General features: G+C 52.6%; 7 protein-coding genes across 20 annotated transcripts in view; 3 read left to right on the plus strand and 4 right to left on the minus strand.

The window, feature by feature from the left end:
* Positions 1–69: 69 nt before the first annotated feature.
* PPTG_08983 (hypothetical protein) lies at positions 70–2,729 on the minus strand. The gene is made up of 2 exons (XM_008903736.1): positions 2,335–2,729; positions 70–2,254 (listed from the first exon to the last, which is right to left on the minus strand). Exons 1-2 carry the CDS (start codon positions 2,671–2,673, stop codon positions 1,052–1,054), a joined length of 1,542 nt encoding a protein of 513 aa, XP_008901984.1. The 5' UTR covers positions 2,674–2,729; the 3' UTR covers positions 70–1,051.
* On the minus strand, positions 2,702–5,747 carry PPTG_08984 (hypothetical protein). Its single transcript, XM_008903737.1, has one exon. The coding sequence runs from the start codon at positions 5,452–5,454 to the stop codon at positions 2,866–2,868; it is 2,589 nt and encodes an 862-aa protein (XP_008901985.1). The 5' UTR covers positions 5,455–5,747; the 3' UTR covers positions 2,702–2,865.
* PPTG_08985 (hypothetical protein) lies at positions 5,509–14,025 on the plus strand. Of its 14 annotated transcripts, XM_008903748.1 has the most exons (5): positions 5,509–6,588; positions 6,663–6,791; positions 6,852–6,983; positions 7,055–7,245; positions 7,319–14,025. In XM_008903748.1, exons 1-4 carry the CDS (start codon positions 5,559–5,561, stop codon positions 7,225–7,227), a joined length of 1,464 nt encoding a protein of 487 aa, XP_008901996.1. In that variant the 5' UTR covers positions 5,509–5,558; the 3' UTR covers positions 7,228–7,245; positions 7,319–14,025. The 14 variants fall into 14 exon arrangements, with proteins under 14 accessions (XP_008901996.1, XP_008901988.1, XP_008901997.1 ...); XM_008903740.1 differs by having other exon boundaries at positions 6,663–6,983; XM_008903749.1 differs by having other exon boundaries at positions 6,852–7,245.
* PPTG_08986 (hypothetical protein) lies at positions 7,238–13,301 on the minus strand. The gene has a single exon (XM_008903752.1). It carries the CDS (start codon positions 13,164–13,166, stop codon positions 7,329–7,331), a length of 5,838 nt encoding a protein of 1,945 aa, XP_008902000.1. The 5' UTR covers positions 13,167–13,301; the 3' UTR covers positions 7,238–7,328.
* A 463-nt stretch (positions 14,026–14,488) lies between the features above and the next one.
* On the plus strand, positions 14,489–15,726 carry PPTG_08987 (hypothetical protein; the record flags this gene model as incomplete). The annotated part of the gene is made up of 2 exons (XM_008903753.1): positions 14,489–14,878; positions 14,959–15,726. The coding sequence occupies 2 exons, from the start codon at positions 14,489–14,491 to the stop codon at positions 15,724–15,726; spliced, it is 1,158 nt and encodes a 385-aa protein (XP_008902001.1).
* Positions 15,727–15,818: 92 nt separating this feature from the next.
* Positions 15,819–17,747, plus strand: PPTG_08988 (hypothetical protein; the record flags this gene model as incomplete). The annotated part of the gene is made up of 1 exon (XM_008903754.1): positions 15,819–17,747. The coding sequence occupies one exon, from the start codon at positions 15,819–15,821 to the stop codon at positions 17,745–17,747; it is 1,929 nt and encodes a 642-aa protein (XP_008902002.1).
* A 49-nt stretch (positions 17,748–17,796) lies between these two features.
* Positions 17,797–22,881, minus strand: part of PPTG_08989 (hypothetical protein) — a 5,864-nt gene continuing 779 nt past the window's right edge. Inside the window, exon 2 of the mRNA XM_008903755.1 lies at positions 17,797–22,873. Coding sequence (XP_008902003.1) covers positions 17,904–22,873 — 4,970 coding nt within the window. The 3' untranslated portion in view covers positions 17,797–17,903. The remainder of the gene's footprint in view (positions 22,874–22,881) is intronic.

Below are 22,881 nucleotides of genomic sequence, written 5' to 3' on the forward strand. Positions count from 1 at the left end.
GGAGAAAGCTCGGGAACAGGCTCAAGAAGCACTGCATAAGTGCGTCCAATTATTAACCTGTACTATGAACCTGGCTAATGCATTTTGTATTCAGTGCAGACTAAACGGAGTGCAGCAGGTTAAGGATTTCACTAAGGTTACAACAGTGGAGCCGTTTACACTCAGCTCGACGAACTGGGTAAGATGGTGACAGAAGTTTGTTTGGTTTAGTGCTGCTGACATTGTAGATTTTGGTAGAAACCACGACAAAGCACCATCGAGTCGCCAGAAGTAGATGAACGCTCAGCAAAGCAGTCGAACAATAAAGGAGGCAAACGCAAGACGAAGACTCAGACTCCACGAGGATCCATCAAATCTCCCCCTGCGACTGGTGCTGCTGCTACATCGACTAAGGACGAGGAAGCGTGGGAAAGGTACGTTCGATTTTAGCTGCCAGGTCGATAGGAACAAACGGTTGACATTTATGTGTTGACCTTTGCAGTGAGCGAGCGACACTGATCTCCATCATTGACGCTCAGCGACGGGAACTGGCACTCCGAGAGCAAGCGCAGCAGGAAGCTGTGCGTGTGGCTGAGCGATTTGCAACAGCTACGCAGGCCTTCGAGGAGCGGTTAGTGGCCGTCGAACAGTCTGCGGCCAAGGAGCTTGAGGAGGTCAAACGTCTCCTGGCAAGTCAAGCTGCTGCCACCGACGTCATTCTAACGTCGCTGGGCATCGCTCGACGTCCAGGCTCCAGCAGTAACTCACGTTACGACTGAGCATTGTCGCTTGTTTACTCACGACCTGTGAATCATCACAGTAGTAAACACTGGACACACTGGGATTTGTTTGCAGGCCACACCTCACCCCCGTGCTGAGCACGTACGACACGCAGGCGGGTGGGGTCAATTGATTATATAGCAAATAATACACATGGAATCCAGCACAAACCTCGCAACTTCTGATCAGCATCAGCATTGCAATCACACTTGACTTGACTGTACACTCACGTCGCCTTCTGTTACGCTGTGTTGATCTGGGCTGGGCTAAGTTAAATGAAGCAGCCTGCTGATTACCATGACGGTGGCAGGGTGAAGATGGGGCCGACCATCATGCTTTCCCACTTGAATACAATGGACAGCGTGTTCATGGCCAGTGTGGCGATCGACTCGTGGTCACCATAGTCCATACAGCCACCGTACTCGACCTGTGCTCCCTCCCCATCAACGGTAGGCTCAAAGACGAACCAGCCTGACAACCCCGTCCACTGAACGGGCTTGCCATCTCGGCTAATGGAGCTCAACACCGGGTCAGTGAGGCGTTCGGGTGCCACCGACTGCACACAAATGAGGAAACCCTTCCGAGTTCGCACGCGGAACAATAAATACACGCAACGGTAAAGCTTTGTGCCATCCTCGCTCCTGGACTCACGCATAGCCACGATCGTGTCATCGTTCACGCGCTGCAGGATGCGCAGCGTCATGAGGCCGCGGAACTTGGTCTCTGTGCACTCCGGGTCCGAGAAACACTGCCAGGTACTGGCCATTAATTGCAGCGCATTCTGTCCAGGGAATTGCTTGCGTAACGAGAACTTGAGGCTCGTTCCATCCAGCAACCGCTTGTCTTCCCAGCCCATTATGCTGGCTCCTGTACTGATGGCCTTACCATTCAACGAGAACGACAGAATGCAGCGGTACATCTCGTTCACGAGTGTCGACGACTCGCTGAAGCTCAACGGCTTGTAGCCCAGCTGCTTCCGCATTGCCACTGCCAACGGCGTCTTCCCTGTAATGGTCGGGCCCACGAGTGTTGGACGTGGCTCGTTGTAGAACGGCGTCTTGGTCTTCTGTGTAGTGTTCAGCGGCGATACGTCGCACCCGTTCCCGTGTATCGCCAGCGGCGAGTCTGCATCGAAACACATGGGCGACGATGAAGGGGACGTCACGAATAATGAGGCTGTTGAGGACGCTGTGGCTGTGTCTGAATCTGTGTCTGAGTGGTCCGAGTCGTCCGACGAGATGGAGGCTGCTCGCTGGGCAAGAGCCACCATATTGGTGGCGAATTGTTGTCTGTAGTTGAGCAGCAGTCGTAGTCGGGCTGCCTCGTTGCCCAGTTCCTCCTGCTCATTTGTCAGCAGGGCATATCGTCGCTGGATTTCGTCAGTAGCCTTGCTTTTGACGGTGGGGTTTTGGCCCTGCTTCTGTTTAGACAGCGACAGCCTCTCGAGCTGCTCCTCAAGCTCCTTTACTGTGTCCCTCAAGCTGTTGAGCGCCGCCTGTAGTGAAATGTCAAAAGTTGATCACATGTCAGTGCCAACCTGTGTCACAATTTCCTCCAATCACACCATCGTCCGACCTTGTTGCGGTGGTAGGCGCGCTTGACCACCTCGCGGTGTCTGGCGCGGCGCTCCATGGCTGAGAGTTTGCCCTTGGGCGAGTCTTTGGCTGTCGTTTTCTTGGCTTGGACCACAACGGGAGAAGCCGGCAACACTTCCTGCTTTGTCTGCGGTGGTGTCTGTGGAGCTGCTAAAGGCTCAAAAGCGTCCTGCATGTCCGCGTCTTTGAGTCCGTCGGGCTCCGTCATGAGCAGAATGTCCAGCAATGCCTGGTCGTCAGCGCTCCAGTGGGCGGACGCCATCGATCCGCCAGACGCGTGCACACTGCCGTACTCCGGCGCGGCAATCTGCATGAACATGCGGATAGGAAATTGCGTGCTTCTTGGTGAGTGTGACCTGGAAAAAGCCAGAGGCGTGATTTGAAAAATAGACATTTATCTCCTAAGCCCTGTTTATAAAGATAAAATTTTGTGTTTCGAGTGATTCTGTTTCTTTTTTTTTCTCCAAAAACGAAAGCAATACCTACGCTCCAGGAAACTACTCAACGTTACTTACTGCTCCGAGAACAGTTCCTTCAGAGTGTGGGCTTGCTCCATGTGGAGGCGCGCTTCAACGGAGAAGTCACCAAGATTCACACGGTATTGATCTTCAGTGCGTTGCTGCAGTGCGATTGCCACTGCATTGATAGCCTCATCGTCGAGACCGATACTTGATCCACTATCAGTCCGAGGGAGTGCAGTTGACAAGCCTGCAGCAAATACTCGCAACTCGTTTAGATCTGGAACACAATCCCAGGCGGTCCGGAAAGATTTACTCTGAGCATGCTCAAGCTCGAAACGCAGCGAAGGGTTATCGGCTATCCTGGCTTTTAGCCACTCAATATCCCCACTAATGTTGTCCAAAAAAGCGAGATCATAGGCTTGTTCCAGTCGGTCGCTGTAGCGCTCAATCAGATCTACTGCGGCCATCCGTTCAATGGCTACGAAATCCAACGGTAGCGTAGGAGGCGGGTCATTCATTACGGTCTTTGAGCCAATCGTGCCATTCGACACCGTAGAACTGGAGGCCTCGAGCAGGTTGGACTCTGAGATTCCTACCACAGAACCGAGGCAAGTCAAAATAAACCCCGCTACTATCCACTCAACGTTGTGCTTATCACTGGCGGGTAGTCCATCGTATAATCGACGCATTGACAGGTTTAATGAGCGCAAGTAGGGAATCAATCCCGATCTTCGCGACCAGCAAAACTGTCCGACACGAAACATGTCTCCTTCCAAGCAAACTCCATGGTCTAGTACGGTTCCGTTGCCATTGTTGCGAGAAATTCTGGACTTCTTAGCGAATTCATTCACACAAAGCTCTAAAATACGCTCAGACTCGGCACGGGACGGCAATGGAAACCTCTCCAGATTGCTGACTGCTTCTTTAAACTCCGACAGGATGTCGACAAGAACCGAAGCGAATAACCAAAAACTCGGCGACGGCAGTTGTGCGTAAGGGTGACCTTCAAAAACGCCTTGTAAGTGGTGCCGGCGTGCCAATATCCATACCAACGCATTCATGGTCGACCACGGGCACTCTTCATCGAATTGTGGGCACCGACCATGAACACGGGTCCACGGTTCATATCCGCGCAAAAATACAGCAAGCCTCGCGAGCTCTTGGGGAAAACTTCCGTTCTCTAGGATATCACTCGCCATTAATTCCTGGTACCTTCCCTCACTAAGACCTAGCAACGCACTGCGCAGGTACGCGTCAATAACCTGCGCTGGACGCCGTATACGGTACAGGGACGAGCTTGTCGCTTGCTGCATGATGTTCTGTAGTAGTAGCGAGGAATGCGTACCCATTTCGTTTGCGGCTCCATTCACACAGCCGCCAAGTAGTTTGGATCTCCACTCCGGGTCCAAAATATTTAAGACTTGCTCGATAAAGGCAAGTACCTGTTCCGGGGATCTCTCAAAATTCGGCAAGGGTAGTGCCATCACATGCAAATCAGCCACATCAGTCCCACGAGACCATGGGAGATGCACACGAAGTTGCAAGACTGGATTTCGCTCACCGCCACCGCACGATGTGTCCTTTGGGCAGCGAAGAACGTGTAAGGCTATCGAACAGATCCAGCTTCGTCGCATGACAGTGCTAAGCATCTGCAATGAAACAGCCGTGGAGATTCGTGCGTAGCTGTGCACAGTAGTTGCAGAGATTCTGAGCTTAGAAGACGTGAGAGTCTTCACCGTCTGAGTAAACGTGAGTCCAATGCCAATTAGGCGCTGGACACTAGCCAGCTCTTCCTTGTTCATCACGTTGATCACAAACTTCTCCGTTCGGTTGCTCATCGTCTGTATCTGCTGGTTTCTCACCGTATCATTCTGATCCTGCAGCACTCGTTTCATCATTTCCAAATCTTTGGTTCCAGCTCTGCCATCGTCATGGTCTTCAACGTACAATCCATCCACCAGCGTCTCCACTATCTCAGGAGTCATGATCTCTTCTAGTAGTATTGGCTGTTCCCCACCAGTAGCTTCTACGCCTCTAGTATCTTCATTGTAGTCGCTATTAGCCAAACGAGTTGTAGGCTGGGCAATAGCAACAGGCATCTGATGGTCAGTTGCAGTAGCAATGAATTCAGCCGGAGCAACTTCAGACGCTTCAACTTGTCCATGTCTGCGCCTCTTTCTCCTAACCAACCGTTCAGTCGGCTCGTCACTACCCGGCACTTCAGCCGCTTGCACTGGAACCACTTGCACTGGAGCCTCTTCCTGGTCGAAAAATGCGTTGAGTTGTCGCTGAGCACCTACGCGTTCCTCCGGGTTGTTCAGTTGCCGCAACAACTCGCTGTATTCTCCCCACTTGCGCGTGTGTTGCTTCACGAGGTGCGACCGGATGTTATCCGGTCGGAATGGTTTTGCCCACTTGGCTACGTTGGTCGAGCGCTTCCGCGACTTCCTTTGACCCACACGGGGCGTATTCTCAGGCGGCGGCTCTCGCCCGAAGGCAACGCAGAAGCGGCACGCGACCACGATCACCTCATCCGCCTCGTCGCGCTCTGAGGCCTGCAGACCCAAGGACCGCGCGTACTTGTCGCGCCAAGCTTGCTTCCGTTTCGCCATGTAACAATAAATTTGTCGGATGACCATCACTCCAGATCGGCAAAATATCCACCAATCACAGCATCTTGTGTTCCTATTTCAGCCAATTGAAGAGGCTACTTCAACTTCAGGATAAAGAGACACACACACACATGCTGGACACGAAGGTGCACATGCTTCTGCTGTTGCAGCAGGCCAAGATCAAGAATGAACGTCCTGAAGACGCATCGTTCTTGCCACTATCACTGTCGATGGCGTGTCTGTTGCGACAGCTACCCGCGGGTCTGGCGCCTCCTGCGGGTGGGCTCTCTTTCCACCAATTGGATCGACTTCCACAAGAGGTTTTGGAGCGCAAACTGGCTGCGATGCTGCTAGATGATCCACTGCGCGCCTTTACCTTCGTATGTGCACTTGTTAAGTATACAAAAGTGACGCGGGAGCTGCTGAGTATCTGCCACGACCACATGAGCAACCGAATGTCGACGGTGGAGGCCACGCAGAGCGTCATCCAAGCTGTCGTTGAAGCACTTCCTCCATTAGATGCAGACGTTGAAGAGGAAGAGGAAAAAGATGAAAACCAAGAGATAAAACCAGTAGAGAAACCGGTGCAAGACGCTGTTAAAGTTGATACGAAGACTGCGCCCTCGCAGACAAGTGAGAAGCTAACTGCTAATACCGTCGCCACCGACCCGGCTGGAATAATGCGACGAGCGGTGGGGCGGGATGTGGGCGATGGTAGTGCTGTATTGGGTATCATGAAGAAGTTCCCGACCGACGTTCGGATTCAGTCGCATGGCGTGCGAGCTTTGAAAGGATTGATTCGCAGTGTAACAGACTCAGAGGCGGAAAAGGCGTCGGCCGAGTTGCCTACAATTTTGACCCATGAGGATGCAGATGATCACGCAGCAGGTCATGACCTTGAGGATCACAAAATTGAGAAGAGCTCGCGAGATATGGTGCATATGGTAATTGACCAAATGAAGCAGTTTTCTGACTCGCTCGCGCTTCAAAGGGACGGTCTGCTGTGTCTGGCTGAATACGCTAATCAAGCTGACGACCACGTCGCAGTCATCACGTCTAGCGGCGGTATTGATTCGCTCATTGACGCGATGGTGGCGCTTCCTGACGACGTTCCTGCGAATATGGCGGGGCTTTCTGTACTTGCTCACCCGAAGATCGCAGGTGCGTCGATTATAATCTGAAAATCTTGTGCTGCATTCCTCAGAGACTAACTCTTCATTCTTTGTCCTGGTCAGACGAATCTGTGGTGCGCGTTAACCCAGAAAGTCGCCGCCTCGTGCTCTCAGCGATGGAGAGGTTCCCTCTTAACGAGCAAGTGCAAGGCTTGAGCTGTCTCGCGCTCGCAAATCTCAGCTTGCGCCAAGGTACTAATGGGCAGCGAGTGCTTCTACTTTAAGGGACTAACACTATTCAATGTACGTCAGACGCTAGTATGCTGGAGATCGTCTCAAAAGGTGGGCTGGAAATCGTGGTCGAAAGCATGAAGCGCTTTAGCTCGACGGCTCTAGTCCAAGCGGCTGGCTGTTGGTTCATTGCCATCATCAGTGGAAAAAGTGGTGAGTATCGATGCTGCAAAATTCCTTCCTTTTTGTTCCTAACGTGCAGCACTGTGCTTTTACTATTAAAGAGGAGATGAAGACCGCGTGTTTGGACACTGGCGCACTACCAGTGTGCGAGAAAGCGCGACTACGTTTTCCTGATGACCCAAAGGTGCAGCAACACGCTATACAAGCCATTCAGACGATGGAAGCGATCGAGGGTGAAGAATCAATGACAACAGAGACTTGTTCACTGCAATAAGACAAGCACGAAGGCGAAGTAAGCTGCTTATTTCATCATAAATCAGCGGTGTTATTCATACTTGTGTATTATCAATTATGTTTTCGTGTAGAGCTACACCTTTACGCCTGGAAGACTCCACGAGCGACACCCTTCTCCTCTTCTTGCTGACTGGCGAACGAGTTGAAGATTTGCTCCAGTGTTGTCTGTGAGACGCTGTACTCGCGGATGTGCATGTCGCTCTTGACGTTCTCTACCAGCGCAAACATCTTCGACAGCTTCACCCTGTTGTCCGATCCGCGGACCTTGAAGCGGCAGAAATCGTTCTGGCGCTCCATCACCAGTACTCCATCCGAGCCAAACGCGTTGACGAGGTAGTCGTTCAAAGTGTCGAAGCGGGTTTCTTCGACACACCACGAGCAGAAGGCCTCGGCGCGGATGAATCCATCTCGCTCCATCGCAGCAGCGAGGCTGTAACCCGTAGGGTGCGAAGGTGTGATCCGTTCCTCAAGCTCGACGTTACCGAACGCCCGACACTTGCTTTCAAGCTCCATCTGCATCACGTACGTGCTGCCGTCACCGAATACATGCTGAAGCAGATACTCGAGCTCCTCGGTCGTTGGGGTGTCAAGCTTCACATCAAACATCAGGCCGTCCCCGAAGCGAGACTTCAAGTGCTGGACACTTCCGTAGCAGCGAAGACGACCGCCAACCATGATACCAACACGCGAGCACAGAGCCTCGCACTCCTCCATGCTGTGTGTCGTCAGAACGATCGTTGACGCCTTGCCACGGGTAGAGATATCGGCGATAACGTCCCACATGAATCGACGAGACACGGGGTCCATGCCGGTGGACGGTTCGTCCAGGAAGATGATAGCTGGACTGCCAATCATCGCGATAGCCACCGACAGTTTGCGCTTGTTGCCACCACTGAGACTTCCAGCCAACTTGTGCTCGAAGTCGCCAAGATTCAACTGCTGAATCTTCTCCATGACGACACGATCGAGTGAAGACTGAGGAACGCCCTTGATGGCTCCGAAGAGCTCCAGATGCTCGCGCACAGTAAGCAAGTCGAATAAGGCGTCGAACTGCGGACAATAACCGATCTGTCGACGCACTTCGATCTGTTCCGTGAGGATATTAAAGCCGCCAAGTGTGGCCGTACCGCAGCTCGGAGGGACATCGCCTGTCAGCATCTTCATGGTCGTACTCTTACCGGCGCCGTTGATACCCAAGAAGCCAAAGCATTCGCCACGCTTCAAGCCGAACGAGAGATCACGAACTGCCACTTTGCCGCCGGGGTACACTTTACGCAGCCCCGAAAGCTTCACGGCATCTCCGTCGGCACCACCGCTAGCCACACGATCAGCTTCCTTCTTGACGTCCTCATCGATAGCGACGTCGCGGTCACCAATGTCGGTGTTATCGCTCTTTACCTTGGGGAAAGTTTGCGAGTAGTCGAGATACACCGCCAGGACCATGTAAATGATCGCCGTCACCAACAAATAGGCCAACTCGAAGCCCATGATGTCGCCACTGAAAGGACTGGTCTTCTCGTCCTTGGTGAAGCGAATGTACGTGATGTCGTTCAAAACCAGGTTCAGCAAACCCGTGCCCAGATTGAAGAGTGGAGAGAGACGCCAGATGAAGACAAGCACCGAATCAGCGTCAGACGTCGAGCCGATCACGCTCATAATGAACGACACGATCATCAGCACTACGCCGATAGCGAAGTTGATCATGATCGTGTACGTTTGGGCAGCCGCGTGCTCCTTGAACAGGAACGACAAGCAGTACGTGAACGGACAGATGGCGAGCCCGAAGAGAATGAACAGGAGAATTACAGCCGGGAATGTCGCGGATGTGCAGCTATTGCAGTCCTGGCCGGTCATGGAAGACACGTTGAAGCCGTAGATCAAGGCGAGCGCGCACACGCAAGGGACGACGTACATGGCCAGATCCCAGATGTAGTTGGACACCCAGAAAGCAGGCAACGACACGCCCGAGACGAGCTGCTGGTGCTTGGAGTTGTGCTCCGTTTGCTTCTCCTTGACCAAGAACACCACGATGGACGCTGGCAGGAACGTGAACGCGATGCAGATGAACATACACGCCACAAACGCGATTCCCGATGCAGAGAACGCCTTCGTGGCGGCTGTAACCGGAAGAGGGTAGTTATTCACCTTGAGATTCACAGGTGAGGCCGAATCACTCGAGCCGTTGGCTGCGAAGAAGCGATACACTGCTTGGTCCATCAACGCCTTGAAGACTGCGGACGAATGAGGCGCGCTCGTGTTTGTGAAGACATTGTAGCCGAGCATGTTTTGGTCGCCGTCGCCGTATACAAGGTAGGCACCATATTGCCCCTCGACAAGATCAGCGCCGTGGCCATACCCACGATAGTACAGCTCCTGACCCATCGCCACACTGTATCCGGTGGCGCCGCTAGCATTGATCGTCGGGTTCGTGTAGGTCACGTCAAACACGGTGGGCGAGTCCGAGTCGAATGCTGGTTGCGAGACAGAGAGAGTTTGTGCGTCAGCTCCCGAGAAGTAGGCCGAAGTCATCATCTCACTGCACCAATCTCCTGTACCGGAACCGGCTTGGCAGAAATACGGCGTTGGCGTCTCGTTCCCGGAGTATGCGTCCGTCGACAATGCCATGGACGGATTGTCCGAGGCAAGTGCGCTTCCTTTGAGAATACCCAGACCAGCACCAATCAACAAAACTGGCAGTAAAGCGCTGTAGATGATCGTCTTCTTGTCGCGCTTGGCGTACCGGAAGCGCTTGAGCAGCAGTGCGCGCAGGTGAGTGCTGAACATCGGAGTGGACGTGATGATCTCATCGCATGGCTGGTAGTCGCTGGACTCGGAGTGGTTGGTCCGCGCATGGTTGCCTAGCGTGTGCTGGTTGTTCTCATCACCCAACTCGGCCACCTTGATGAACACTTCTTCTAGCGTAGTCACCGATACACCATACGACAATAGACCCAGTGTCTGCAACTGTCGATCCATCTCAGCAAACATAGTGGCAAACTTTGACGAGCTGTGCAGAGGCAGCTGGAACGCGATCTCGCTGCCGACGTTGCTGAGCAGTTGTGCGGACGGGACGAATGAAGTGACAAACGCAGACACAGCCTTGTCATCACACTTGGCGTCGTCTTTCACTAGCGTCAAGTTGTAACCCGCACCGAAGCGGTTCTTTAGGAACAACGATGAACCGCAGCAACGTAGCTCACCTTCAGCCATGATAGCAATCCGATCACCCAAGATGTCGGCTTCATCCATAAAGTGCGTCGTCAATACCATCACTCGGTTGTTGCGGTTGTTCAATAGAATCTCCCACGTGCTGCGACGACTGTAGGGGTCCATACCGGAAGTTGGTTCATCGAGGAACACCAGCGAGCTGTCACCCAGCAGTGAAACAGCCACCGACAGCTTACGCTTCATACCACCCGACAGATCGTTGGGTCTTGAGTTGCGCTTCTCGGTCAAGCCAACCTCACGGATCTGCTTCTCGGCGACAGCGTGCAGCTCTTCGTTAGCATAACCCTTGATCTGTCCGAAGAATAGTAGATGCTCTTCGACAGACAGGTCGGGGAACAGGACATCGTGTTGGAAACAGATACCGAGTGACTGACGCAGTTCATCCATATCCTCGGTGATCGACAAGCCGCGGTATGTGGCGTTACCACTGGACGGAGCAGCCATACCCGTGAGCATGGAAATCAAAGTGGTCTTACCGGCACCGTTGTGGCCCAGCAGACAGGTGATCTGGTCCTTGTACATCGTCAAGTCCAGTCCCTTTACGGCCACCTTCTCACCACCCGGTACTTGGAAAACCTTCTTCAACCTCTGCACAGTCAGAGCCTCTCCATTGTTCTCTTGCTCTCGAAGCTCAGCGTTCACCGGTTCGATGTTTGGATTCATGTTCAACGAGACGTTCTCGAGCAGAGGTCCCTGTGTGGTGGTAGCAGTAGCGCGCTGGCGACGGCCTCTCCAGTACGACGGTGACACGGGGAAATACCACTTGAGCGATGTACCATACTCCTTCGGCATCACCTTGTCGAAGTACAGACCGATGAGCGTGTAGAGGACCGTGTCGAAAGCAAACATGTAGAGCGCCGTACTGAAGCGGAAGTTGTGGCTTAGTTCACTCACGTTCGAGAACGTGACGCCTGCACCGGTTGTTTCGGCATCGGCGAGCACTGTAACACCTTGAGCAAGACCCACCGGCGAGAAGATACAGCCGATCATCTTGGTCGATTCAGACGTTCCGTCCGAAAAACCTTGAGAGATTACATGCATGAAGAAGAAGACCAACATACCGACGAAGGATCCGATGCGCGCCTTGTTGAAGAGCGTGCTAACGAGATACGCAAGTGATAGCACAGTCATACCAAAGAGGAAGAAGAACAGGAATGTCAGGATCACGGAGCTGTTCGCGAACAGTCCAGCAAGACCGGCAAGGGCTTGGACGACGGCGCCGATGAAGAGCACGAAGGTGTACGTAATGTACCAGGTGATAGTGATCGTCTTCTCCGTCACTCCGAGAATCTTCATGAACTCACGCAGCCGAAGTTCCTTCTCCTGGATAAACACGACTAGAATTCGCGAGATCGTGAACAGATACGCCAGCACGAAGATTACGGAGAACACATTAGAGACGGTGTCGTAGAATGACGAACTCGCGAAGCTGTCGACGGGGAACGGGGCCACCGTGGAGCCCAAGTACGACTGCGGGGCTTGACGTAGAGGCGTTAGAAGCTGCTCTCTTGTGGTGTCGGACAAGCTGATCAAGATGTTGGAGACGGATGATTCTCCAGCCACGAAGCCAGTGTTAAAGACTTCCTGGATCAACGCGTCGTCGTTCAGTGTATCTAGCAGAGTGTCGTCCAGACCGGTCGAAGCGAGTGCCGTCGTCTGGGATCGCTGGCATTCTCCAGTAGTCGATTGATTGGCTGAGTTCCACTCAGGCATGCACGACACAAAGCGGGTGACAAGCGTCTGCAGTGTCATAAATCCTGTCACTGTGTAGCGCGAGTAGTAGTCGGTGTCGATTTTCGTCTGGAACGGGTCCGTGTCTAATACGGAACCACTCGTTCCCGGCACACGGCCGACAGAGTCACCAAGCGTTGAGTTTAACCGCAGCGAGTACTCGATAGACGCGAACGATCCAATGTCGTCGCCAAGCGGAACCGAGTCGAACACAATGCCGGCGTAGATACGTGGATTCTCGATGCCTTTGCCGTAGTCGTCACTCTTAACGTAGTCCGTCAGTGCGTCGTTCGTGTCAAAAAACATGACACTCTCGCTGAACGACGGAACGGTCAACGTTGAGTTTATCAAGTCCAAGCGCGGATACCATAAGTCCATGACTGCTGCGAAGTAGTTACGCGTGAACGCGTTGTCCGGTGCAATGCCGATCTTGTACGGCGACACCTTGTCGGCACACTCGGTCGGCACACGGTAGGGCGACGACATGTTTGTCTCAACCAGGCCATTGGCAATGACACCACTTGAACACGTCGCTTGGTCTGCTGTCGATAGCTCCTCGAGACGGATTGCGTCGTCCACGGACTGCACGCCGAGCTTGAGGATAAGTCCGGTCATGGACGACTCGTGCAACGCGAACTTTGGCAGATCGGCACTCACCCACTCGATGGTCTGCCCGGTCGGTTGGAACAGGTTGTAACTGGTACCGATGGCTGCATCGCCCGTGGACGCGGTCGTGTCACTCCATCCGGACGGCACATCCACAGTCGTTGTCGTACTCTTGAGTACGCCCAGCAGGACGATGAACAGCACGGGTACCAGGATCTCGCACGCAGTGACCACGGGATGACGTCGCTTGATCAACCAGTTTTTCCACAGCAGCGCCCGGATGAACGTCCAAGCCGTGCGTCGCTCTGCAAGTCTTGTCATGTTGGTGTCGGGCTTGACCTTGTCCGGCACCATGTCGCGGTGCGATTTGAAAGCGCTAACGGTGGGAGACGTCGAAATGGTTGACGCCTGGGTATTTAATAGATAATTGCTGTGCGGTGAACCAAGTGTGTTCGAGACGTTGGATTGAGGAATGACAAGTCGAATTGGAGTCGGAGCAGTGGCAATCAGTTAGCACGAAACGATTATCGACAGTGCTTTGTATGGAGGAGTCAGAGCCAGGACATTCTACAATGCATCATCAAAAATGACACATGAAGTGGTAATCGAGAAAATCCACATGGGCAATCATGGAGACACAGTTGTTTGGTACAGTATTGCACATGTGTTGGCGGTATTACTGTACGCGGCATGGTCACTGACTGTCGGTCTGGCACTGCAGTTTCGGATCGAAGTATCCGTCAATGAATATCGATGTTGCTGATAGTTGTGTACAGGGGCAGTAGCCTAACGCAATTACGTTAAGTTGGTGGTGCCCTCTTCATGGGCATCGTGGAACGCGATCATGATTCATGACTTGTCCTGGGCAATCAACGATGCAACAACGATTATGAGTCGACATTTTACGGGACACTTGGCGTTGGTAATAGCGTTTCGTGAATCAGCATTTTTTGGTACATGCATAATGTAAGTGTAGCTTCCATTCTTGGTTCAGCCTCACTAATCGAACGAAACCGAAAGTGCATGCATCTGGCGGATCATCACTATTTGTCAACCGCGATGCGGTGACGCTTTCCAGATCGAAACATGGTTAGCTGTTTTCTCGAAAACAACAAGTAAGCATGAAGTAACATGCATTTCAGAGCATTATTTTAGTGAACAGTCGAAAGTTACGACTGGTAGTCGCTAACAATTACAATTTCCATTCCACGTAGAGTTATCATTAATAATTGAATTAGATTTTGCTAACTAGAAAAGTGCCAAGCATCAATAATTCATAGCATTCAGCAATACCAGCATAATAAAAAGCAATCAAGGAGTATGATACACGAAATGGTTGTAGCTGTAGTGATAAATAACGCTCTTGATAACCGTGGCTGAATGGCATCCAGGTCTGCTTGCGAAGCGATCACATTGCTGGTGAGCACGACGCAAGCTTTCTTGAGCTCAATGTGGAAATAATATACATTTCTTATTATTTCGTTAGGTTTTGAAATAGGCTATGACTCATAGCCTATGAGGCTCTTTAAAAAATGCATTGCTCCGAAATTCTATTAACATTAATTGTTGCTAAATTATTCTTGTTTAAATTTTGTTTTTACAACAATATGTTTTATTTTAAGAAAAAGAAAACCTCGATATTGTGACACAGACTCTTGACTCAAATGATGACCGACATGAACCAGGCGATGCAGGCCTTCCTGGACGGGTTCGCCTCAGAGGACGACCTGTTCGCTGACACTTCACCGCCAGAAGTAGAGACCATTACCCCACCCAGCGCTTCGAAGAGCACACGCCGCGTTACGCCCAAGCAGCAGATTGACCGGTTGAAGGATGAGATTCGCCAACTGTCCGAGCAGCTCCAGACGCTCGGAGCCGACCACGCTCAATGCAACCTCCAAGCTCTTAGCCGGCGTTCCGTTCTGTGGCGCAGTATCGCGGCTCGGCAGCTGGAGCTACGTCGAAAATCCGAGAGCGAGAACCACAGCCTGCGAGAGATGGTGAAGCTTCAGAGCGAAGAAGCCAAAAGTCTGCGCAGACTTTTGAAGAGACGGACGAGGATTCAGGTTAGACGTGCAATTGCCAGGGTGGTAAAGCTGTGTGCTGACTACTTTTTGTTATTCTGGGCTCTTTTTGTTGTCGGCAGCAACTTCAGGAGATGCTGGAGGGAGAACAGCAGAAGCAGCAAGAGGCGACGCGACCGCTCGCAGTTGCAGTGCACGAGGAGCAGGCTTTCGCGGGAATATTGCGCGATGTCGATGGTCTCTACGAAAAGATGGATACGATGTTCACTGAGAAGGGAATGCACAGTATTCCATGGCAGGGTCGGAAGCGGTATACAGACAACACAGTGCTCAACGGGGTGTGCTTCGAGTTAACTCAGCGCGAAATCATGCCGTTTGGTGTGGAGAAAGTGAAAGACGCGATATGGAGCTCTCTCGGACAATTAGAGCTGGAAGGTCTGCAGAGTGTTAGGGGGTTTAAGACGAACGTTCAGTTTCGCAAACACGATTCTGATCGAGATACGACAACGGCCATGGTCAGCTTCTTTGCAGACCTCTCGAGTGGCCGCAGTGCCAGCGTCAAGATACGAAAAGTTGTCCGTCGGTATGGTGAAGAACATCGGACTATCTTCATTTACCGGACGTCCATGGAGCCGAAGCTTTACGACTCGGGTGAGTCTGTCGGCGTGCATGCGACCTCAGCGTTGCTGATAGAACTTCGACATGATGATTCGGACGAGGAGTCCACACTGCTCCAGAGCCATTTCAGTGTAACGCGACATGATGAAGGACTCGCGGTGGGCCATCGAATGCGGCTCCCTGTCAATTTGGATATCGCGATTGCTGTTTGGGAGGAATCAATTGCGCGTATTCACGACCAAGTGGAAAATTGTTTGATTGAGAGCTCTTGACTATCGACTTGAAGGGGACGGATCAATCCATAATTACAATGACTTGGGTTTTGTAAGTTTCGAGAAAAGATCTTCATTCTGCAATTTGCGCGATGCCGCTCAAGTGTGTCGATGTCGCGCTCCCTTTGAGCATCAGGAGCCTCGAGCACGTCTACAAAGCCGTGAACGCTTACCTGATACCGCCCACATTGGACGGCGCTGTGCGTCATGGCTGTTTGGGCGTCCTGGAGCGATTTAAGACCAAGCCCTTTTCCTCCAAGACTCTGTACGCCGCGATAGATAATAAACACTTTAGTACCGTCAAATGGGTCCTAACTGATAGGAAATCTGACTTCAAGACCGTCATACTCGACGATGCGCTAAGGCAAGTGATCAAGCGCGGAGAGAGCGAGATAGTAGAATTAATGGTGGACCACTGCAGCGACAACGCTGTCGAGAACGCGCTGTCGTACGCGGCGTACGAGGGAAAATGGCAGATTGTGAGGGTTCTATACATGGAGTGCATGCCTGGTTGTGATGCTCTGGGCGATACTCTGAATCAGGCGGCTATTATGGGGGAGCGAGACGTGGTGGAGCTCCTCTGGAGAGGGTGCGACGAGAAAGATGTGGCCCGCTCGTTGGAGAGCGCAGCTATGGAAGGCAAGTGGGATGTAGTCGAGGTGTTGTATCAGCATTGTGACACCGAGACGAGGAAATTAGGTGTTGTACTTCTGTGCGCGATCGAAAAGGGCAAATGGGATATGGTTGAGGTGCTTTATCCTCGATGCAGGGAGAAGGACCTGGTGGAAGCACTGAAAGTGGTCGTGATACAACATCGATGGGACGTAGCAAAGCTCTTGTGTCGGAAGCTGCAGAAGAAAGAGTATGAAGACGCGCTGCAATTGGTGGACAGAGATGAAGGACGCTTGCTACTTGATCGTCTTTATAGAAGATGCAAGTGCTTCCAAGCCGAGAAAGCAGTCATGGAAGCGACGAAGCGGTTTAATTGGATGGCGATTAAGCTGCTGGCTGACGCGTGCTACAAAAAGTCTGCTACTGTCGACAAGGCATTCAAATTGGCCATTGAGATGGAACAATGGGATGTGGTAAAGCGTTTGTATCCGGAATATACTGATGAAGCAGTGTCAGAGGCGACGAAGAAGGCTGAAGCTTCCGGCAAGCCCGAGACAGCCCGCATTCTGCAGAATAACAGCAGTATGAATGATGCGACGACCTCAATTAGCCAGCGTTCCCTTAGCGGGGAGAAGGATGTGGAAATACCTGAAGCAAAACCCGAGCTCCAAATGATTCGATGCGTTGTTCCGGGATTTGATCCGTTTGAGATTGATATAAGCTTGGTCGATAGAGTGGACGACTTGAAAAAGTTGCTTCACACAGAGAGACCAGATTATTTTGGAGACGTTCCCGCTGACTCGATTCGATTTTATCTCGCTAAACGAGGTGATGAATGGTTGTCTGAAGACTCAGAAGATATCGATCTGTTGGCAATTGGAGATGGCTCGCGAGTGCGAGACTTGCTGGTGTGGCAGGTGATGCCAAGTAGGCACGTGCAAGCTGTCTTTAAAGACGTCCCACGTGGGAATACGATACATGTGATTGCACTGAAGCCCATGCTTCGTTGTATCATTCCTGGAAGTCGTCCTTTTGGAATAAATATCGACACGATCATGCAGATTGGATACTTAAAAAAGGTGATTAAAGAGGAGATGGCTGGTGACTTTGATCAGGTGGATGCCTCTGAAATTCAACTTTACCTTGCTAAAGAGAACGGCAAGTGGCTGCCTCCTTTGTCGGGAGGAGCGAAGGCCTTGATGGTGGGAGAAGTATGTCCTTCATTGGGCAATATTTTGGCAAGACAGCTCATGTCGATGACTGAGGTGGGAAACCCTTTCGCGGACGTTTTCGCTATCCACATTATTGTTTTCAGTCCGCACATGAATCTCAGTGCGTACCGAGACGTTCCAAGCAGCAGACGATTTCGCTGGGATCAACTCAACAATATACTGCATGATGCACTGTGAGCACAGTGTGACTGCCGCTCCAGTCTATTGATGAAATCACTGAAAAGAAGCTAGTTTGATGAAATTGTCCTCCATGATTCAATGAACCAACATATCGTGCACTTATGCGTGTCCAAGCAAACATTTTTTTATTCAGCTTCTAAGCGTTAAAAACGTTTACACCTGTTGATAGACACCCCGAGCAACTCCCTGCTCCTCCTCCTGTTGACTTGCGAACGAGTTGAAGATCTGCTCCAGCGTCGTCTGCGAAACGCTGTACTCGCGGATGTGCATCTTGGCCTTGACGTCTTCCACCAGCGCGAACATCTTCGACAGCTTCACCTCGTTGTTGGAACTGCGCACCTTGAAGCGAGCGAAGTCGTTCTGACGCTCCATCACCACCACTTGACTGGCACCAAAAGCCCGCACGAGATAGTCGTTCAGATCGTCAAAGCGGGTCTCCTCCACACACCACGAACAGAAAGCTTCGGCACGGATGAAGCCGTCGCGCTCCATGGCAGCAGCAAGACTGTAGCCGGTCGGGTGCGACGCCGTCACACGTTCAGCAAGTTGTGCATTGCCGAATGCACGGCACTTGTCCTCCAGCTCGACGGGGGTCACGAACTCGCTGCCGTTGCCAAAGATGTTGTGCACCAAATACTCCAGCTCATCCGCATTCGGCATATCCAGCTTGACGTCGAATACAAGGCCGTCGCCGAAGCGAGACTTGAGGTGCTGCACACTACCCAAACAACGGAGACGACCGCCGACCATGATACCAACACGCGAGCACAGAGCCTCGCACTCCTCCATGCTGTGTGTCGTCAGAACGATCGTTGACTCCTTGCCACGGGTAGAGATATCGGCGATAACGTCCCACATGAAGCGACGAGACACGGGGTCCATACCAGTGGACGGTTCGTCCAGGAAGATGATGGCCGGGTTACCGATCATCGCGATCGCCACCGACAGCTTGCGCTTGTTGCCGCCACTGAGACTTCCAGCCAACTTGTGCTCGAAGTCGCCGAGATTCAACTGCTGGATCTTCTCCATGACGACACGGTCCAGCGAGGCCTGCGGAATGCCCTTGATAGCGCCGAACAACTCGAGGTGTTCACGGACACTGAGTAGATCGAACAAGGCGTCGAACTGAGGACAGTATCCGATCTGGCGGCGGACCTCGATCTGCTGTGACAAGATGTCAAAGCCGCCCAGCGTAGCCGTACCGTGTGACGGCTGGACGTCGCCCGTGAGCATCTTCATGGTGGTGGTCTTACCAGCACCGTTGATACCGAGGAATCCGAAACATTCACCGCGCTTCAGACCAAACGAGAGATTGCGGACAGCCACCTTTCCACCAGGATACACCTTCCGAAGTCCGACGAGCTTGACGGCATCTCCGTCCGCGTCGCCAGCGGCAACGCGGTCTGCTTCCTTTTGGACGTCTTCATCAATTGCATGGTTTTCATCGTAGTTTTCGTGGTCATGGGCGTCGTCCTTGGTTTTCGCAAAGGTCTTAGCGTAGTCGAGGTACAAGGTAAAGCTCATGTAGCCGGCAGCAGTGAACACAAGGTAAAGCAGCTCCCAGCCCATAACGTCCCCACTGAACGGATTCGTTTTGCCATCTTCGCTGTACTGGATGCTGTCGACGTCAGCCGTGACCATGTTTAAAAGCGCGCTTCCGAGGTTGAACAGTGGAGAGAAACGCCACAAGAACTTGAGCACCGAATTGACGTCGGAAGTCGAGTCAAACATGTCTAAGATGAAGGACGTTAACATCAACACCACGCCAATCATGAAGTTGAGCACGATCGTGTACGTCTGTGCAGACGCGTGCTCCTTGAACAAGAACGATAGGCAGTACGTGAACGGACAGATAGCGAGTCCGAAGAGCACGAACAGTAGAATCACCGCAGGGAATGTGGACGACGAGCAGTTATCACAGTCTTGACCGGTCAATGCCGAGATCTTGAAGACGTAGATCAAGGCAAGTGCGCACACACCCGGAACGGCATACATGATGAAGTCCCAGATGTAGTTGGACAGCCAGAACGCCGGCAGTGATACACCGGAAACCAATTGCTGGTGCTTCGAATTGTGCTCAGCCTGTTTCTCCTTGACCAGGAACACAACAATGGACGCAGGCAGGAACGTGAACGCGATACAGATGAAGAGAGACGCGGTGAATGAGGTGTTGGAGTTCAGCACAGCCTTTGCAGCTGCCGTGTACGGCAACGGGTAGTTGTTCACCCTCAGATTCACATTCGACGCCGAGCCGGTTGAGCTGTTCGCTGCGAAGAAGCGATAAACCGCCTGGTCCATCAATGCCTTGAAAACCACTGACGAGTGCGAAGCCGTCGTGTTCGTGAAGACGTTGTAGCTGAACAAGTTCTGGTTGCTGTCACCGTACACCAAGTATCCGCCGTACTGGCCCTCCACGAGATCAGCACCCTTGCCGTAACCATGTTCGTAAATCTGTTGACCCAGTGCGAGGCTGTAGCCGGTTGCCCCACTCGCGTTGATCGACGGATCCGTGTAGGCGACGTCAAACACGGTAGGAGAGTTGGAGTCGAACGCAGGCTCAGGGATCGTGAGCATTCGAGCATCGGCACCAGAGAAGTAAGACGAAGCCATCACGTCGCTGCACCACTCGCCAATCCCAGTGCCTGCCTGACAGAAGAACGGCGTCGGGGTCGCACTACCTGAGTACGGATCTGTCGTCAGCGCTTTCAGAGAATCGTCGGAAACGGATGAGCTGGCCTTGAGAATGCCCAGACCCACGGCAATCAGTAGAACCGGCAGTGCAGCGACGTAGATAATTGCCTTCTTGTCGCGCTTGGCATAGCGGAAACGCTTGAGCAGCAGTGCGCGCAGGTGTCTCTGGAAAATGGACTCGGTCGTGACGATCTCGTCGCACGACTGGTAATGCCCATCCGAACCCGCGGAATCCATCCGTGCGAAGTTGTTGCCAAGTGTGTGCTGGTTGTTCTCATCAGCCAGTTCCGCTACCTTGATGAACACCTCTTCCAGCGTAGTCACCGATACACCATAGGACAACAGACCCAGTGTCTGCAACTGTCGATCCATCTCAGCAAACATGGTGGCAAACTTTGACGAGCTTTGCAGAGGCAGCTGAAACGCGATCTCGCTGCCGACGTTGCTCAGGAGTTGCGCGTCTGGTACGAAAGAGTTCACGAAAGCCGTCACAGCGTCATCGTTGCACTTGGTATCATCCTTCACCAGAGTCAAGTTGTAACCCGCACCGAAGCGGTTCTTCAGGAACAGCGACGACCCACAGCAGCGCATCTCACCTTCAGCCATGATAGCAATCCGATCACCCAAGATGTCGGCTTCGTCCATGAAATGTGTCGTCAATACCATCACTCGGTCGTTGCGGTTGTTCAACAGAATCTCCCACGTGCTGCGACGACTGTAGGGGTCCATACCGGAAGTTGGTTCGTCAAGGAACACCAGCGAGCTGTCACCCAGCAGTGAAACAGCCACCGACAGCTTACGCTTCATACCACCCGACAGATCGTTGGGTCTCGAGTTGCGCTTCTCGGTCAAACCAACCTCGCGGATTTGTCTATCAACCACAGCCTGCAGCTCTTCATTCGCGTATCCCTTGATCTGTCCGAAGAACTGGAGGTGCTCCTGGACCGTCAGCTCCGGGAACAGAACGTCGTGCTGGAAACAGATACCAAGCGACCGGCGCATTTCGTCCATGTCCTCGTTGATCGACAAGCCACGGTAGGTAGCATTACCACTGGAAGGGGCAGCCATACCCGTGAGCATGGAAATCAAAGTGGTCTTACCGGCACCGTTGTGGCCCAGCAGACACGTGATCTGATCCTTGTACATGGTGACATCAAGTCCCTTGACGGCTATCTTCTCGCCACCGGGAACCTGGAAGACCTTGCGTAGATGCTGCACTTTGAGTGCTTCACCGCGGCTTTCTTGTTCGCGAAGATCTGCGCTCACCGGTTCAAAAGACGGATTCAGGTCCAGGGCGACATCACCTTCGGCGATATTAGCTGGCCCCTCGGTCGTCACCTGCTTTTGCTTGCGGCTTCGCCAGTAGGATGGCGACACGGGGAAGTACCATTTCAGCGTCGTGCCGTACTGCTTCGGCATGACCTTCTCCAAGTAGAGACCGAGAATCGTATACAGCACTGTGTCGAAGATAAACATCGTCAGAGCTGTGCTGAGTCGATAGTTGTCGCTAAGAGTGCTCATGGTGGAGAACTGCACGCCTTCTCCCGTCTCTTCGGCGCTTGCTAACACCTTGACACCGAGAGCGAGAGCCACAGGGGAGAGAACGGAACCCAAGCGCTTGGCACTCTCACCGGTGCCTGTCGAAAATCCCTGAGAAACTGCGTACATGGCGAAGAACGCCACCATTCCGACGAACGCACCAACACGAGCTTTGCTGAACAGAGTACTGATGAGGAAGGCCAACGCCAGCACACTCAGTCCGAACAAGAAGAAAAACAGGAAGGTGACGATCAATGAACTGTTAGGGAACAGTCCCGCCAAACCAGCGAGGGCTTGGACAACAGCACCGACGAAGAGGATCGCTGCGTACGTCATGTACCAGGTCAAGATGATCGTCTTCTCAGTCACACCGAGGATCTTCATGAACTCACGCAGACGCAGTTCCTTCTCTTGGATGAGCACCACTAGTATACGCGAGATCGTGAACAGATACGCCATGATAAAGACGATTGAGAAGACACTGGCCACGTTCGCGTAGAATGGGGAGCTCGTGTAGCTGTCGACGGGGAACGGCGCGACAGTAGATCCCAGCATGGACTGAGGAGCCTGGCGCAGAGGCGTAAGCAGTGATTCCTTCGTGCTGTCGGTCAAACTCGCTAACACGTCCGACATATTCGTGCTCAGACCGCCGAGTGCTTCCTGGATCAAACCATCGTTGCTCAAGCTGTCGAGTAGCGTGTTGTCGAGTTCCGTAGACGCAACTGCTGTGGTCTGTGAGCTCTGGCAGATTCCCGTACTTGACTGGTTGGCAGAGTTCCATTCGGGCATACACGTCACGAAGCGGGTGACGAGCGTCTGCAGTGTCATGAAACCAGTCACAGTGTACGCAGAGTAGTAATCCGTGATGATATCCTTCTGGAACGATTCGACATCTACAAGA

Source organism: Phytophthora parasitica, assembly GCF_000247585.1.
Source record: "Phytophthora parasitica INRA-310 unplaced genomic scaffold supercont2.16, whole genome shotgun sequence".
Taxonomy (NCBI): Eukaryota; Oomycota; class Peronosporomycetes; order Peronosporales; family Peronosporaceae; genus Phytophthora; species Phytophthora nicotianae.